This window comes from Anser anser (assembly GCF_964211835.1).
Source record: "Anser anser genome assembly, chromosome: 10".
Classification (NCBI taxonomy): Eukaryota; Metazoa; Chordata; class Aves; order Anseriformes; family Anatidae; genus Anser; species Anser anser.
The window spans coordinates 11,941,311-11,958,733 of NC_139730.1; the positions used below are offsets into that span (position 1 = coordinate 11,941,311).

At 40.2% G+C, this 17,423-nt stretch overlaps 1 protein-coding gene across 15 annotated transcripts in view; it reads right to left on the bottom strand.

Moving 5' to 3' along the window:
• Positions 1 to 17,423, bottom strand: part of MYO9A (myosin IXA) — a 188,244-nt gene that overhangs the window by 96,940 nt on the left and 73,881 nt on the right. For 11 of the 15 annotated variants that reach the window (XM_083850478.1, XM_083850477.1, XM_083850490.1 and 8 more), the window contains exons 6-9: positions 17,037 to 17,093; positions 12,833 to 12,930; positions 10,049 to 10,175; positions 2,368 to 2,457 (exon numbers count right to left, since the gene is read on the bottom strand). In XM_083850478.1, coding sequence (XP_083706604.1) covers positions 2,368 to 2,457; positions 10,049 to 10,175; positions 12,833 to 12,930; positions 17,037 to 17,093 — 372 coding nt within the window. The remainder of the gene's footprint in view (positions 1 to 2,367; positions 2,458 to 10,048; positions 10,176 to 12,832; positions 12,931 to 17,036; positions 17,094 to 17,423) is intronic. The other 4 variants (XM_083850482.1, XM_083850479.1, XM_083850489.1 and 1 more) reach the window with 1 other exon arrangement.

Consider the following 17,423-nt stretch of genomic DNA (forward strand, 5'->3'; position numbering starts at 1 on the left):
CAAGTATATGCCAAGATAACATTTTTACAGTCCTTTTTTGAGAGCCACTGCCGTATAGCCTTTTCCAGACAAATTCCATTGAATTCCACTAAAATTTTCAGACTATCAATGATCTATGAAAAAAGCATCAAGCATTTTAGCATCTGGAAAATAATGTAGCTGCTACACACATCATTGCTTTATCAGGAAAGACAGCTATGAGCTGTAGGAGTCGTGGTGGGACAGTCATGTCTGCAAATCCTCAAACCTCAAGCACTCCATCCATTTGAGCCAACTGTAATGCTCTTTTGTAAAGCACACAAAAATAACCGGTCGCTTGGATCCCACTAAGGCCAACTGTGCTGCTGGTCCAATTAGTCATGAGTGGGACGATCAGATAGTGGTGTCCTGTGCAAAGCCCTAAAACGTCCCACAAATCCTACGCTTCCTTCCTCATTCAGACAGATTGGGATGACTCCTCTCCTGCTCCCCAAGACCAGGAGGAGACCTCTTAGTGCAGTGACGTTGCAGTTAGAGCAGCTCAAATCCTGCTCTAGGCTACGGAGCAAAAGCCAGTCGGTGGTGAACCACAGAGCTCATTGGCAAATACATTTTGGCAGCCAGGGCACTAATGCTGTAGGGACAGTGGACAGAAAGTGCGTGCAATGCCTGTGTTTTCTCGATGAAATTCATGGCTTCTTACTTAGTGATTTAGTCATGAGATTACTTTAGAACATAATCATCATGTAATGAGCCACTGGAGTCTGATGCTCCTCTGTCTTCCCCCTCACCACACCCTGATTTTTCTTTTTCTTTTTTTTTTTCTTTTTTAAACCAGATATTAGTAACAAACCTTTATCAGTGAATACCTGAGATTTGTGACCAGAGACATCACCAAGAACATTTTGGAAAGCACCTCTGAAATTCATGCTCAGAGAGTTTTGGTAGCAACAGGGGTCCTTGATCTCCACAGAAGAAACATATAAGTAAGACTGTTTCGTACAGTGTCTGGTGACTAAGCATAAAATATTAGAAGAAACAGTTTAATCCAACCTGCCAAGTTGTGAGGTGAGGTGGCTGAAGGAGCAGTGGTGCATTTTGTTCCATGCTCACTGCTACTGGGAAGTAACCTCCAGCAAAAGGGTGGCGATGTTTTAAACTGTTCCAGCAATTTCCTAAATCTGTGCCCAAGCCATAAGGGGAAAAAATAAAAAAAATAAAAACCCCACATTTATTATACATCCATCACAAAGACGCAATAAGAGCATATGTGCCCTTTGTTAGGAGAGATTCAAACTTTGCACATAGGAAATAATTTTCAACATGAGAGTTTGGTTTCAGTTACTGAACTTGAACAAATGATCTCAAAAGGGGAAAAAGAATAAAAAAAAAATCAAAATATTTACAGCCGACCCTAAATACATCACATTAAGCGTTTACCTAATTGCAACGTAACAGACTGATCTCACGGACATTGCTCAAGGCATTGCACATTCTCATACAGCCATATGACAACAAGAAGGAACCAGCTTGGGCCACGCTCTACGCTCTTAAATTGAGGAATACAACAACAGTAGGTGCAGAAACAGCCAAAACTAGTCTTGCAGCAGAACAGAGCTGATATACTTTGGAGAATATAAGAAGAAAAGAGAAGTATTTCTGTTTACCAGCCACAGAATGTAATTCAGAATTCCTGGAAACCATGTATTTAGGAAAAACACAAATTTGCTGACATTATAATCCAAGACAGACCATAATAAAGAAGTTACTTCATGCAGTGCCATCCCCAAGGCTAGCAGCAGCACAGACTACCCTTGGAACAAGCTGAGAGAGGCTGATCAAGTCGTGGCCACCCCAAAGCACCACCCAAGGGCCAAGGACAGGAAAGGTCTGCAAAAACGATAATGGGAATTTTCTGCAGAGGATCTCCAGCTCCTCCCATACAGGAACCGTGACTAATGTAGGCACTTCAGAACCACACCAAAAATGTCCTGGAGGTCTTAGATCACCTTTCTGTTGTGGGATGAATCAGTGCTGCAGTTTAGGCAACGATGTGTGAAGACTACTACTTAACTCGTATCACTCACATACATTCAGTGATGCACAACTCTGCTCTGGAGAACATTTACACAACCGTAAGTCATTAAAACAGTTAAATGCTATCACAGAACAATACGTAAATCTGCTTTCCAAGAACAGAGTAGAAGGCAAAGTCAACTGTTTCTAGCTCCACACACATCAGCTTCTCCTACATTTACTTATTTTTCTGTAAATAAATAAATACTAAAAGAAACTCTACCAGAGCTAAGTGTATGTTTCAAACTCATTTCAAAGCTTTGAAAACCATCCCAAGAGTTTTCCTTATAAAAATAAACATCATGTACAGACCTCTGCTAGTTTGTAGGGTAGGATGAGCTTCTCTCCTACTGTCACTGTCTTTCTGGTAACCAGGGCCTCAAAGAGCATTTCTTCTTTCACCTGAAACAAAAATCTTGATGTTAACAATTATTCTAGGAATAAGTTTTTTTAAAAAAATCCATTCTGTTTCACCAGCCTTCACAAAGTTAATGTTCCATGCATAAGAATGAGCTAGATACTGGGAGAAGATAATTCAGCCCATAAATCCAGCATCAGAAAACAGACACCACAGTATTCAAGGGAACCTGATTTTCTGCATTCAGCCACCTCATTTCTAGCAAGTTCCCATTGGCCTCCTTTGTTCCTGCTGTAGCTCCTCCCTCCCATGCTTTTTTCCCCTTTGTTGGCAAAATAACTCAACTTTCTAGTGTTATCAAGATGACATCATACAAATTATTCTACAAACAAACCAAACAGTGTCACTGGTTTAAGAGATATATCTGGATGGGATTGGGTTTTAAATTCTTGTTTTGTTTTCTGTTTTTCAGGGTGGGAAGAAGGCAGGAATTAGAAGGAGAAAGAAACCTTTTGAAAAGAAAAGCACCTGATATTTGCTCTAATATTCACGCCTGATATTTAACTCCCTAAAGAAACCAGTTCCCAACCAGGTGACAACCACTTGCTAATCAGCCATTTGCAGAAAAGTCAGTTGTATAAACACAGACACTTGGGCAAACAGGTAAACGGTGCCAACAAATTAAACATTCCCTGCTACTAATTGTCAGGAGAAAGCCTCCTGCTCCCCAAGATTCAAGTCCCTGTTATTTTCATCTTCTCGAGAAATCCCAAAGCGTGTCCTGTCTACCAGAGTAGATGATGATATATGCTCATGCATAAGTTAGACCTAAATACTTTGAGTCATTCACTCCTCTCTTTGCTAAATTCCAATGTCAAAACATAAATTCTTCATCTTGGTGAAAATCTTTGAGCCAGGACTTAGCGGCTATGGCTTGACCCAGAGATACTGCCATTGGAGGATATGTAACGCAGGCTGTACAAGCTGCCTACCCTAACTGAACAACCCAATGTGGACACCAGACCTGTTCACATCATCTGTATGGAAGGTTAGAAGCACCAAATCCATATTTCTGAAACCACCCTAGGCCTTTTTTATTTTTATTTATTTTTAAACACAGGTACATCCATTTATGATTTGACATTGATGATGCTAAACTTAGCAGTTCATGTACTTTGACTTATTGGTTTAACCCAATAATGAGTGTTGAGATCAATGCAAATAAGCCAGTTGAGCCTAAGCTCACAAACCATTGCAAAAATGATTCCACTCTGGACAAAAAAAATATTTCTTTGTACCAGATGTACTGTCACAGGAGTTTCCCTGATACACTCCAATGCATTTGTATACAACTGTTTTTTCCTGCAACACCCAGTAACAAAAACTTTTTGCGTCAGAGAAGCAGAAAACAGCAAGTCACCTGGCCACAGCCTTCAACTACCAACAAGTCCTTACCATGAGGAATCAAACTTCAACACCTTGAGATTAATTTCACTTGTCCTCAGTTAATAGCCTAGAGCCCCTGGTTATTGCAATCTTATTTTGCCTTTCAAAACAAAGTGGGGGAAAAAAGTATCTTCTGGTTAGCCTGGAAATCCACAGCAAGTTTTCACATTTGGTTTCTATTCCTCTACATACACCAAAATGGCAATTTGCTAGGTTCTCCAGCTAGAACGACTGATCATTTTCTGCATGTGCCACTAAAGCACGACCTGAATCGACCCAGTCCTCGTCTCGGCTCCAGGTTCCCACTCGGTTCCTCTTCAGTCCCAGGCTCACATCTCATTGAACGCAGTTGGGTCATTTGCTGACTCGAGCACGCAGCCAAAAGCAAAATGTGGACAATTTTTCAGCAGCTTGCAACTGCAGGACATCAGCTGACATCCCTCAATTGCAAAGCCTGGAACAAAAGTGAGTTTTACACCGTCCATTTTGCCGCATGAACAGCAAATGCACTGAAGTAGGAACAAGGGAGGACTGCTGCAAACCCACAGCCTGCATGCTGGCTTTTTTTTTTAAACTAAAAAAAGCAATAGGCAGAGGGGTATCAGATGGTTACTAATCAAAACAGTCCAATGCAATATTCTTGGTGCCCAGACTAAACAGCCTGAATGCTTCCAAGTCTTGGATTTGTCAGTAAACATAGGCATTTTAAATGGTTTGAACAACTACCCGTACTCTTCGCCCTCCCCATCTGTCTGTGGCTCTCCATAGCTTCCTCTTCCCTGAGCTCTCCGGATGGGTAAGACCTGCAGATGTGTGTCCTACATCCCAACCCTGCTGATGATCTTTTCATGAGAAAACATACTTGGCAAAGATGGGAAATTCAGCCCCAGAAGGGGATCCTCCAGGTCTCTGCCTACAACTAATGCCCAGCAGAGCTTGGTCTGATTACTTCACTGCTGAGAGCCAACACCTGACAAGGAGCACTGCTGACTTCGCCAAACTTTAATTGAAGGTCAGAGCTTTAAGGTGTCTGATTTCTGATGTCCATAGGAGCTTTCTAAAGATGAATTCAGCATATGCCAATGACTAAAGATGCCTGGTGCACATGGTTGCAGTTTCCAAAGCATGCATCCCAAGCTTCCTCTGGCATTCAGTATGCATGATATACTAAAATGGAGACAAAACTAACCTAGGAGATGAGCAAAGAAGAAAACGCAACTTATTCCTTTAGTTTGTTCCCTGGGAGTCATACTTTTAGGTTATGTTTCATGGATGTTTGCTTTCCAGTGCTAAAAGGGCAAGTCTCAAAAAAGCTACATGGCCTGTAGGAGTTCCTACCTTAATTACAGGGACAAAATACAGATGTTAGAGTTGAATGCCACATGCAAGTTGAACGGATGCTGGGATGGCTGGATGACTAGATGACTAGACCTCTAAAATGCAGTGAAGGATGACCTGCAACCCTGCCACTGCTGTAAATGTCAAGAGAGGGAGGCAGTAGGAACAGCAGGGACAGCTGGGCAGCCTCCCGCAAAGGCTAGGCAGGAGCCCAGGCAGGCTGCGATTACTTCTTCTGTAATGCTAGGGTATTGTGTTATGAAGTAAAAGGAACCATTTCCAGCTTGAGAGCAAGAAATCTTATCTTTTTCTCTCTCCTTCCAGTTGCTTCCATATTTGAGAACAGGATTGAGATGTTCAGTGCTCATTCAAAAGCTGCTTGGTATGGAACATAAATTCAGGCAGTGCTAGGATGGACTTTATTTTCTATCAGCTCTTCCTGAGAAAGAGCAGAACTTTCTATTCTGACTTTCTTTCAAGCCAAGCTATCTGACTGGAGATCTGGCTCAGAGCTTCACAACCCCAAACTTAACCAGAGAAGGGATGCAGAAGAAAAGGCTGGATGCCATGCTGAGCGCAAAGCGCCAGCTGCCCCATAAACCTCACCTCCTTTCCCCCGCTCTGTTACTTTCTGAGATGTCTATCACATGAGGAGCACGCTGTCTGTGGGATTCCTCTGCGCAGCCAAAGATAACTTTTTAGTAGAAAAAAAGCTTCACCACAGTTTCCTGTGGAGGTAGATGTTGGCTGCAAAAGCCAACATAGTCAATGTAAAAGAGAATTGGCAAAACTGATTTTGGATAGCTCATAACTTATATTTACCATTATTTGCATTGAGTCTGGTTATCTAAGCCTAACAATTGAGTATAAAACTATTCAGTGAAGACAGAATTTGTCTTCCTTATTCAGTGTTCTCCATGGAAATAATTTCCAGTATTAGTAAATGCACATAATTAAAACATTCTTGCTCTTCTAATAAAAAAAACAGTAAACTTTAGGGTGATCTAACACTCGATCATTTCTAATGGACGACTTTTGATAATTATTCTTAGGAATTCACAAATCAGAAACATACCACAATAGTTTAATAAACCCACAGATCCTTGCCGACTTGCAGCCCAAAGATTGAGTTCAGCTATGAGTTCTGAACAAACAGCTCCTCAAGCTGAAATACAGCTCAGGATGAATTACACATCCAAATACAAAACCCCTGCTGTTTTAAGTCCATGTTGAGAGGCCGGAGAATTTTTTTGTTTGGACTGATGGAAAGAGATGGATACCAATAAGCCCACAGAAGGAGCACTTCCAGGTTTTTCCCCAGAAGAGTTTTACACAATCCTCCATGGTTTCTGAAGAGGATTTCTCCCTCTGCCTGCAATAATTTCACTGCTTGCACAGACTTCCACGTCTGTTCAATCCATCAGGCAGAACTGACATCACGCTACAGCGCCGTATTTCAGCAAAGTTTAAACAAAGGCCGAGAAAAACCTGCCAAAACCCTCACATAATCCGCACGCTATGTCTATTCTTGAGGAAAGGAATCAGGGTCTTACTGTAAATGAAACAATGATCCACGGAGTCTGGCCAAAATCCTATATTGCAGTTTGCTTTTTCAACAAATGCTGGTCTGAACGTTTTAATAAACTAAAAACATATTGGACTGGGCTGTCAGTATCTAAGAAAAATAAAATCCATCTCAGGTCATCAACTCCTCCCAGATTCCTTCAAAAATCTGCATATTAGCTTCATTTTATAGGATCAGAAGTCTCTTGATACAGTGGAAGGATATGTATCAGAAAGAGAGAAAGAAAGAGAAAACGAGGGAGAGAAAGAAGGGTGATTCAGTGCTGTTGCATTAACTACTGAAGTTTCCCCAATTGTCCTTAGAAACTCAAAGGCTCCATTCTTTCTAATGTAGAACAGCAAGCTCATGATACTTTTGGTCAGACTTGCCTTTGGAGGGGGGAAAACATGGCTAATTTTGCCTATTTGTTTCACTGCAGACAGGCTGGTTGTTCCTCTCCCCAAGAAAGCAACCACCCCCTTGGTTTTGTGCATCAGGACCTCTGGATCCCTTCTTGGCAGCTCTCAGATACAACCAATTCAGTGCCCGTTCACCAAACCCAATTAGATTTTTTTTCTTCTCTTTTTCTCATCAAATCCTTGAATGGACAAATTGAGCAAATCATTTAAGAAAAAAAAAAAAAACACACACAGGATTTTTGTCTGTGTCAGACACAGAATAGATGGTTCCTTGCGTCATTTTGCTACACCCCTGCCTGTCCTGTCAAGCACCCAGTGGCTGTATGAAAAGAAATTGAAGTATTTGTCAACTAATATTAATTTTCTTCTGAGATGGTTTTTCAGTCTTGGTAAGTAACAGCAAGAGCTAGGGAAGGAATTAGTAACTTTTTAAAGCCAATTCATATTTTTAGTAACAATGGCATGAAAAGCAGAACTGTATACTTTTCAATGACCACAAAATAAATAAATAAAATTAATTACCCAAATGAGACAAAAATACAAAGTGTCAGATTGTTTCAACCAATATTTTTGGTCTCTGGCTAAGATTTCACCACACTTAATCTGGACAGTTTTAAGTAGCTAACTAAGTGCAATGTAATAATGCTTCATCTGTCTGAACCCTTTAGTCCTCCCTTTGGTCAAAACTGAATAAACATTGCAAAAGATTTATTCAGGTCTGCAAATGCTGAGCATTTCAGAAACAAATCAGCTTCTTCTTAAAAGGCATTTGCTGCCTTTATTTTGGCTGATCGGGGAGTGGGTCTATCAGAAATTTTACACCTGCAGGCAACGTCTGCACTTCCATCCAAATAAATGCAACTTAAAGAACAAGCAACACCGCTTACCCAAACACAGCATCACCTTTCACAAACCATACCTGAGATCTGCACTGCCGTTATCTAATTAACAAGCTTTTCATACTGTATAGGATCAGTTTGCTTGCAAAAGACTTACCAAGAGCAACAGAAAGAGATCATTTTGCTCAGCTACACCAGATTCAAGTGCTTTTTCAAAATAGTAATGTTTATATATAAGTATGTACATATGTATATTTTCTAAACATTGTTGACACTATCTGCAAGTGAGCATGGTGTCCATACCTGTGCTGTACCAGAGCATGGCACTAAGCCACCGTTGGATTTGTATGTCTCAACTGACGCATAATTTCAAATGCACACGTGCAGAAAATACCCTGATACCTTACAGCACACAGATGTTGCAAAAGAATTTGTTTGCAGAAGAAAGCCAGGGCAAAGACCCAAAGCCTGGAACTTCTTCAGATCTCTAAGTCACTCTCTTATTCAAAGCTTTTTTAAAAAATGATTACTTCTTAAATGACTTGGCTCTCTTGCTACAACTTGATATGGCCATTTTTAACAGGGTCAGATCAACAACATTCTAGTCCAAACTCATATTTTCCTTCTGTTTATTTCTGCAGTCTGAAGTCCAAAATGCAAAGAGCATCCAGCTGCTTACACCCATATTTTACAGAAGCTTTCCCCTCCCTAAATTCAGAGCATTAATGAAGTGCTACGAAAATCTGCAAGCCAACTCCCAAGAGTTCAAGGAGTAAGACAGCACAACAGCTGTTTGAGGGAAGGAATGAGAGAGCCTCACATGTGCATGAAAGGACAACAAGTTATCTTCTGATAGGAACATAAAATTAGCAGAAGTTAACCTTCCACACCGTCCAGCAAGTTTTGAGATGGACCAAGGAAATCCAAGACAGCTGGAGTTAGAGTGCTTTCCTCTGTTTCAGCAAGTTTGGATACAATGGGAATTGGTCAGGTGAGATGCGACAAGGACAATAACAAAGGAGCAGAGATTGCACAGTTGTTTTAACCAACTACAAGGATAACATTTCAGGATCACTTGGAGCTGCAAGTGGCTTAGATGGCAAGGATTGCTTCTGGCCCTCTGTATCCACATCAAGAGGTTTTGCCCATTGCTCTTGAACACAGAAAGCAAGCACAGGACAACTTGGCTCGCTGTAGTAAAAACTCCTGAGCAAATAATGCCACAATTTCATAACCTGCACAAGCTAACAGGGCAATCTGGTTAAGAACTTCTGCGCTGACCTGCATAACTGGATATGGCCCAGGACCATCAAGGCTGAGACACTGAAACCTGTCCCAAATGACACTGGCACAGCAGTCATCCGCAGAGAACAAAATCCTCTTTGTAAAGGCTCTTACACAGTAAAACAGCAGATAGCATCATCAGGCTCAAAACAGAATTAGATAAATGCACGGATAGTAAGTCCATAAATGGGTACTACAGGAAGCAGACTGAGATGCACCCTCCAGCAAGTCTACCACGACCTTTGTGGATGCTGGCAGAGTAACAATAGACTGCAAAACGTGTTGAATTCACTCAGAATCTCCTATTGCCACTACGTGAAACAGAAGAGTGGATCTTACAATTGCTCCAGTTTCTTGAATTGTTTCTAACACAAATACTGGAACAGATTTCAGGAGCATTGGGGAATTCTGGTGAGGGAGCTAATGGTTGGCAATTAAAGAAAATAGCACGTTGAATGGCAGGTTTTCTTTCCACCTAGAACTGGCTTGCAATCTTTCAAATTTTAATCAAGGTAACACTATTTTCAGTCAATTGAATAAGTGTATTGAAGCTGAAGATTAGGAAGAAAAAACTTCACATGAAAAGCCTCATAAGAAAATCCTTGTAACGTCTCACTGGCAAACACAAACAGGCTATATTAACATAAGACAACTTACCATTCATTGTAACTGGAAACAAATTCTATTATAAAATAAAGGTAGTTCATTAAGTGTGAAAGTCACAGGACAGAAAGCAAAGACTTACCTCCAGCAGGTCCGACACGATAGGCAGTATCTCAGGGTTACAAATATCGATGGAATCATCCCGATAGGTCTTCTTTTTATAACGGATGTTTCCCAGATGTAGTATTGCAGACAAGAGAGAAAAAATTCTAAAAAGAAAATAGAGAGATCTCATTTTCACTTTTTTTTCTTTCCTTTCTTCTTAGACCAATGAAAAAGCAAACCACATGTTCAATGCCAAACTTGGTTGCAAAACATTTTCAAATATTTATCAGGATCCCATCACCATGAAAGCTGAAAAGCTACAAAAACACTTCCAAATTCTGTTTAAAAGAATGCAGCACTTCTCAGTCCACGTCTTGTACAAAATATCCTGCCCTTTCCACAATCCCTTCAATTCCCAGACATCCAAGTGCCATCTTCATATTTGACTCATCCTCTAATTTTTAGTCTGAAGCAGTTTCTGTCCCAAATCTCCAAGTGTTTCTTAAAAATGATGCTCAAAATAAGCATCCACTTTGTATTTTTTTTTTCCATTTAGTCAAGTACTAAACTTGCATCAGTACAGCCTTCTTGAGAAGTACTCTGCAAAATCATTCAGGTCACCTAATTCTCAGCCTGAAGTTCAACACATTGAACCCATGGTTACAAAATGGCACCCCATATGAACTACAAAATGAAATCATCAGGGATGAATGATGGCTGACTTCAGCTATATACTCCATTTGTCCCTCATTCTACACACTCTGGGGAGCCAAAAATGATTAAAATTGAATTTGATTCCTAGCCATGTCACCATTGCGTCTGGACAACACAACTTCACCACTCCAAGCCTGTCCTTCATTATCTCTAAAATGGGGATACTGATTCCTCTTCATGAATTACTTGAATGCCTTTATAAACAATTTTCTTCTGTAGCTGTTTCCACAAAGGTGAAAGCCCATGCTTTGCTATAAACAATCACTTTAGAAAGTAATAACAGCACTTAAAATGCCCTTCCCTTTTTTGCTCAGCTGGAGGTGGTTACTTTTTCTTGTTGAAGTTGCACAATGCCAAGTAGAACAGATTTGCTCATACAGCGAAGAATCTGCTACATTTTTTTTAAGAGAGGCAGACATGCTTTTGACAACACGCACTAGCAGAAATACAAGAACTTGTCCGCCGAGTAAAGTTATTGCACAGTAAATCAAAATGACATCCTACTCCATTCAGTCCAGACACTTACCGATTGCTTTACTCTGCCAATTAAAGTACCTTGCCGTACTGCAACCCTGAGCTGTAAGCAGGCTTTAGAAAACCCTTGTCTCTGAAACCTGATTCTTGCTGCGTAACAAGTCACCCGGGGCAGAATACAGGAAGCAATTTGGTTCTGCGCTGTTAGCTCCTTGCTGCTGCAGTATCTGCAAAGCAGCTTTGTCTCAAGTGGGCTGCAGTGGCATTTGCTCATGGAGCGAAGATACGTGATGCTTGCAGGAGAACGTGAGTGTGTGCTTGGTGCAAAGCAGACACACGTGAAGAATAAGGACCTATACTGACACATACCCTATTCATAGTAAAAGCATGTATACTTGGCTTATCTATTTGTGTGGAATGTATAGAGAAAAAGCAGTATTGATTTCAGAATTAATTTGTTATGCTTGGGATAAAGCATGAGCTTACGAAAATTATTTTTGGGTAGGTGAAACAAGTTCTTATTGGAACAAAATGCAAGACAATGTCTCACACTTAAGGGCTTCTAGCTGCTGGCTCAGACACGTGTTAAAAGGAAAGAAAAACAATGCTTAAAAAAGGAGGGAGGTAATCCACCCAATTGCAAAATAATGTTAGATGTTAGCATCTTAAATGTCATCTACCCAAGGGTTTCAAGTGCCATTAGCACAAAGCAGTAATTCCTTGTTCCCACATAAACCTCCAGGATTTCCGATAAAGGAACAAGGTTCATTAAATTACCATTTGAACATTTTTACCTAAAAAAGCACAAGCTTTCTCACTGTGTTCCAGCTACTGATTTGCCTTTCAGCAATACTTATGATGTCAAAAAAAAACCAAAAAACACAACAAACTCACTGTAAGATCATTTTTCAATACCTATTTTTCTAAGCCCGTTCCTAACCTTAGTAACTTACTTGTCAAGTTCATTCAAACCTACTTGAGACTTTGGAACAATGAAGTCAGTCAACGATTAACACAACAGGAATTACTTTGTGGTTTCAGTGAAGAACAATCTTCATGTAAAGCATGTAATTCCTTGCACTCGGTGGAAGACAGTATTGCAAGCCAACTACAAAAATCCAGGTTTTCAACTGGCACCTTCACTGTGTTGGTGAATGAAGGCCAATTGGAAATGAGCCCTCAAAACCAGCAATTGCATGGAAAGGGATTAAGCATGATGACTAATAATCCGGATTTCTAATTAAAACGGGATCTGGATTCATGACATGCAGAATAAAGCATAACTATTCATGAACAGTACAAAAAATATTTCCAGGTACCAACTTCCTGCCAACACTCAATTTACATAAAGAGTCATTAACTACACTAATGATGGGCATAGTTTGCTTATGTCTTTATATTTTACTTCTTTATTGTACGAATGGTCAAGCACCATTCTTCTTTCTCTCCAGCCTGAAACGTTATGCAGAGCAAAACAGTTATGTTAGCAAAAATTATGTGATTTTTTTCTCACTAACTAGGGAGATTATATTTACAGTAATATTTTATACGTATTTTATACTATCATATTATTTCAATTAATCAATATAATCTCTAATATGTTAATATATGTTAATATGGAAAAGAAACTCACTGTCTGCGAGTCTTGGGAAGAAACCCCACCATCTCCATGGCGAGTTGTAGACGCTCAAAGTCATGCTTCAAGTCCTCCCCTTCAACGGAAAAGCAGTCCTGTTGGGGTCAAAGAGAAAGATTAAGCATTGACACAAATTGAGGTCAGAACAGGTCCAGATGGCCAACTCAGCACTTCATAAATATCATCCTGTGACTTCCAAGCCTTTTATCGGCAACTAGGACATTTCCAATCTGGCACTGGGAAAATGAGATATACAGGAGGCCCTGTTAACACGATGCAGACTAATGGTGGCTAATTACCCGACACCCACCCCCTCGGACACTGCTCTGAATCCTTCCCGAGACAGAGCACGAATGCACAGCACCACAGCAGACAGAGCAAGAAGCACATATGCGATGCAATAAAAATCCAGGATTAGCTCCAGTGGTAAGGCAGAATTTTTCTTCTTAAATATTGGAAAGCATGTACACAATTTAAAATCAAATAATAAATAACAATAATCAAGCTGTCTAGGAGAATCAGTTTTTCAGTAGTCTCTGTATAAGCAAATCAGAGTTGTCATATTTGAAGTAGCACTACTTGGCAAGAGTTTTGGACAAAAAACATATAGAAAGGCCGTGAATTAACAACAATATGCTGTGCATTGTTAACATTTACAGGCAGTTTATTCCACATTAAGTCCCGGTCCATTAAGAGTTCCTGTAAGTAAATGGAAGAGTTCTGTTTTAAACTGCTTCAAAATAAAATGCATGTAATTCCATGTAAACTAACCAGTGAGTGAAATGCTGCATAAGGAAGGAAAAGTTTCAAACATTTTAATCACTATTCTAAATACTGGTGCATTTTCTTAGGGAATTTGAAGTCCACCACTTTTTATATCTCCCAGAGGCTAACGTGCCATGGCTGAATGCTTTAGTTATCCAGATTCTCCCCAAACTGATGGCAGTCACTGATGCTTTCAAAGAAATCAGATGACTTTCTGAGTCCAAATAACACCGACCTACACCGATATTTAGAGAACATAGTGAAACTTACTCTCCTTAACTTAGTAAAGGAACTAACAATGCCAAGAACCTTTTGCAGGGTTTGACTCACCTTGGGTCCCCTTGCATTATTTATTATTCTCTCTCTTCATAGCCCAGATTTAATATTTTTTCCCATTGCTAGCTACAGAAATCCCGGATCTCCAATTAGATTATTATGTATCACACAATATAGTGTTATCTTAAGCATCAAAATATTTAGTAACACTTAAATAGAGACTTTCTACAAGTTAATCCAGGTGTATAATTTAAAAATTGTAGCTGCTGCTGCAGTAACAATGAATTAAAGCAGCTGCATCCCCATATTCTTTTGGTCATTTGTCTGTGAATCATCCTTACACTATGAGCAAGTGTGCACAGACTTCTGCACAAACAGATCACAAAATCTGCGCTAAGCAAAGCTACATGAATACAACAGTGAACAACATTGAACAGATACAAAGTAGTCTTAAAATACGTAAAACATAAATGCAGAATATATAGAATTATTTTATCATATCAGCTTTGCATCTCACAGTAGATGCAAAGCAGACATTTTAAGCCTTACTGGGGTATCAGTGGTATGTTCTTCATCCCACTAGGTAGTATCAGTACAGTGATAGCTACCAATTATAGAGAGAAATTCTTATTTAAGATATTTATGCCAACATAGGTAATTCCTCAAACAGTAGCCCTGTCCCCTCAACTAAACATTTGAGAAGCTCAGAGCATTGCCATAAACCCAGATAACCAAAAATAAAATCTATCATCGATCCTCAGGGGCAACAAGTCACTACTGCACTGCCAATCTAGAGATGCTGATGAACAGTAGAACCATTTTGTGTAATTTTTAAAACCATACCAACAATCAATGAACACAGAGTTTTAAACTAAACTAGAAAACACCATGTCTGCCTGTTCTTAAGAAACACTCGTTAATGATTGAACCTTTCACCTTTTGTTACAGGCTATTGAAATGTGCCCTTTGTAACAGATGTATAGGCTATTTGCACGATTTATTGAAAGGAGTGCTGCATTGACAACTACACTATATATCAGTAGGGACCAGCAATGGGGTTATATAAATCATACAATACCAGGATAAAAGGATCCTGGCATCCTTGGTCACTACAAATACGCTGCAGATAACTTGGAGGAGTTTTCACCCTCACTAAGGCAGGACCTGGAGGCTGCAGAACAAAAAACGCCTCGCAAACTCTATAAATAAGGTCTTTTTAAAAATCTTTTTAAAGGGATAAAAAGTGCCACTTCTACTGGCCATCCACAGTCCCAGAAACAATTTCATTTTGTGGCATCATTCATCCAAAATTGAGTCACAAGACAACACTGAAATACCATAGCTGACTCAAAAGTAGTACAATCTATGCCAAAGGCAATTTAATGAACAATTTACATAACAATTCCCAAACTCATTAATCTGTATGGAAAAGCTTTTTGGAAATTATCTACTTAAAAGCAGATGCACTCGATAGTATTCCAGGTCTGTGCTAGGTACTGTTTCCTAATGGATGATTATATATATATATATATACACACACACACAAATACATATATATACACGTGTGTGTATATATATATATATTGTGTGTGTGTGTAAATACACATACATATATATGAGTTTCACTGATATTAGGGCAGACGTGTTATAAAATCTATGCCCATGTACCAAAATATTTATTAATATTCTGCTGGGCCAATTAGTTTCCCAGAGTGTTCAACACTTCGAAACAACAGTGAGTTCCCTGCTTACTATCAAACTGAAGCAATCCCTGGATTTCCAGGAAACCCTTAAAGAAGATACAGAAGGGTTTCTTTATAAGCTGAAAGTCTGCAGCAGGTAGAGCCCATTCCTTTTGCCACTAGTTCCTTGGAGGGAAAAGGCCAGAGGATGTTTAAGAGCAAATCTTCACTGAAGCCAAGAAGTGATATACCAGGAACATCATGGAAAACAACCCTGAGCAAATAAAATACCAGATCAACAGCCAAATTGTAAGGGCGCACAGTTTTGCTATGCAAAATAAGGCAACAAACCTGGGGCTTGGTTTTCTTGGCATTCCTCCAGTCGATTGTCCTAACCCACTCCTAAAGCGATTAAAGGCTTTGCAACTCATTACAGCATCCTGAGGCATACAGAGAAGCATCCACTCTTTGCTCCCTGGTCTCATAGGGCCTCATAACGATGCTAATACAATATTTGACATTTTTAAACCTCCAGAGGCTAGACTCCCTTCCCTTCCTCCTCTACTGACGAGGGTTTGCATCTGAAGGCGTGCTGGTACTGTGCTGATTTAGCCTCAGAGAATCACAGTTCCTTCCCAGATCACCTCTTCTTCCAGATACATTCACTGGGTTTGGCAACCATCAAGTGAACAGCAAAATTAGCAAGGACAACATGCAGCTGGTTGAAAACATGCTTTCTGGTGCAAGACACAACTGACACAGACCATCACGGGGACACAGCTGCAGGCCACACAAACCCAAAGCACACCACTGACCAAAGCCACCGCCTCTGCCTTAGATGCAAAAGAGGAGCTGGGGAAGGTAAGAAGCATCACGGTCCCTTTTTTGGGTAGACCCATATGGAAAGGACAGCAGAACTATTTTAGGAGAAGGAATTGTTTGCATTCTCAGTAATAGCAGGATTTGATTGTCCCATAGATGGCTGAGGGGTGCTTTTGGTTTTGTTGTCCTTTTCCTGGAAACTGGACGGCAGATAGGCTGCGACAATCACCATGAGCTGATGCTAAACAAGCCCTCTCTTAGCACTTCCAGGGGCTGATTTGCAGTTGTATCAGGAAGCAATTACACTTCTCACAATGCTTCCACATCACAAATTACTGTGTGATGATCAATTTACATGAAACAATGTGTATTATATACCAGGAAGGAACGACTGTGAAAACTAGGTGACCGAATCCAAACCAAGCTGCTGAAGAAGCTTTCCAGATGGAAGTAAGCAAAAAAGGGTAACTGAAAGAGCATCCATGTTGTCACCAGCTAACACACAAGCAGCACCACCGCAGGGCAGGGGGGAGGGTCATTAACAGGTTAAATTTCATTTCATTTCTGCTTGTGGTTTGGTGCACCTCCCAAATTCAAGTGAGCAAAAGGAGCAGCCCTGCACCAGCAACACAGAAGACGCGTGTACTTGTACTGACCGGCTCAGAGTCATAGCAATACTCATCCCAGCTCTGTCTGAGGGGTTTCTTTGTCATCTGAAAGCAAGGCAGACCGAGTTAAGTAGCATTCAGACCAAACATGACTCCCACCACCGGCTCTTCAGGCAGAGCAGCAATGGCGACCTCCCAAGTAAAATAATTGTTATTATTCTGTGCAGTCATTCCTGATCTTTTTCAGCATGAAGTAAGATTTACAGTTCTTTTCAAGGCCTGTGATGCTCTGATTTCTGCTCCTAGTATTTTCAAGGTAGTGGGGATTTCTCAGGCTATCAGCTTAATGATTTTTTAAGAGAATTCAACTACCATGGTTGGAAAAATCTTTGCTTTGCCTAGAGCAGAGAGATATTCAAGCAGAGTTGATTTTTG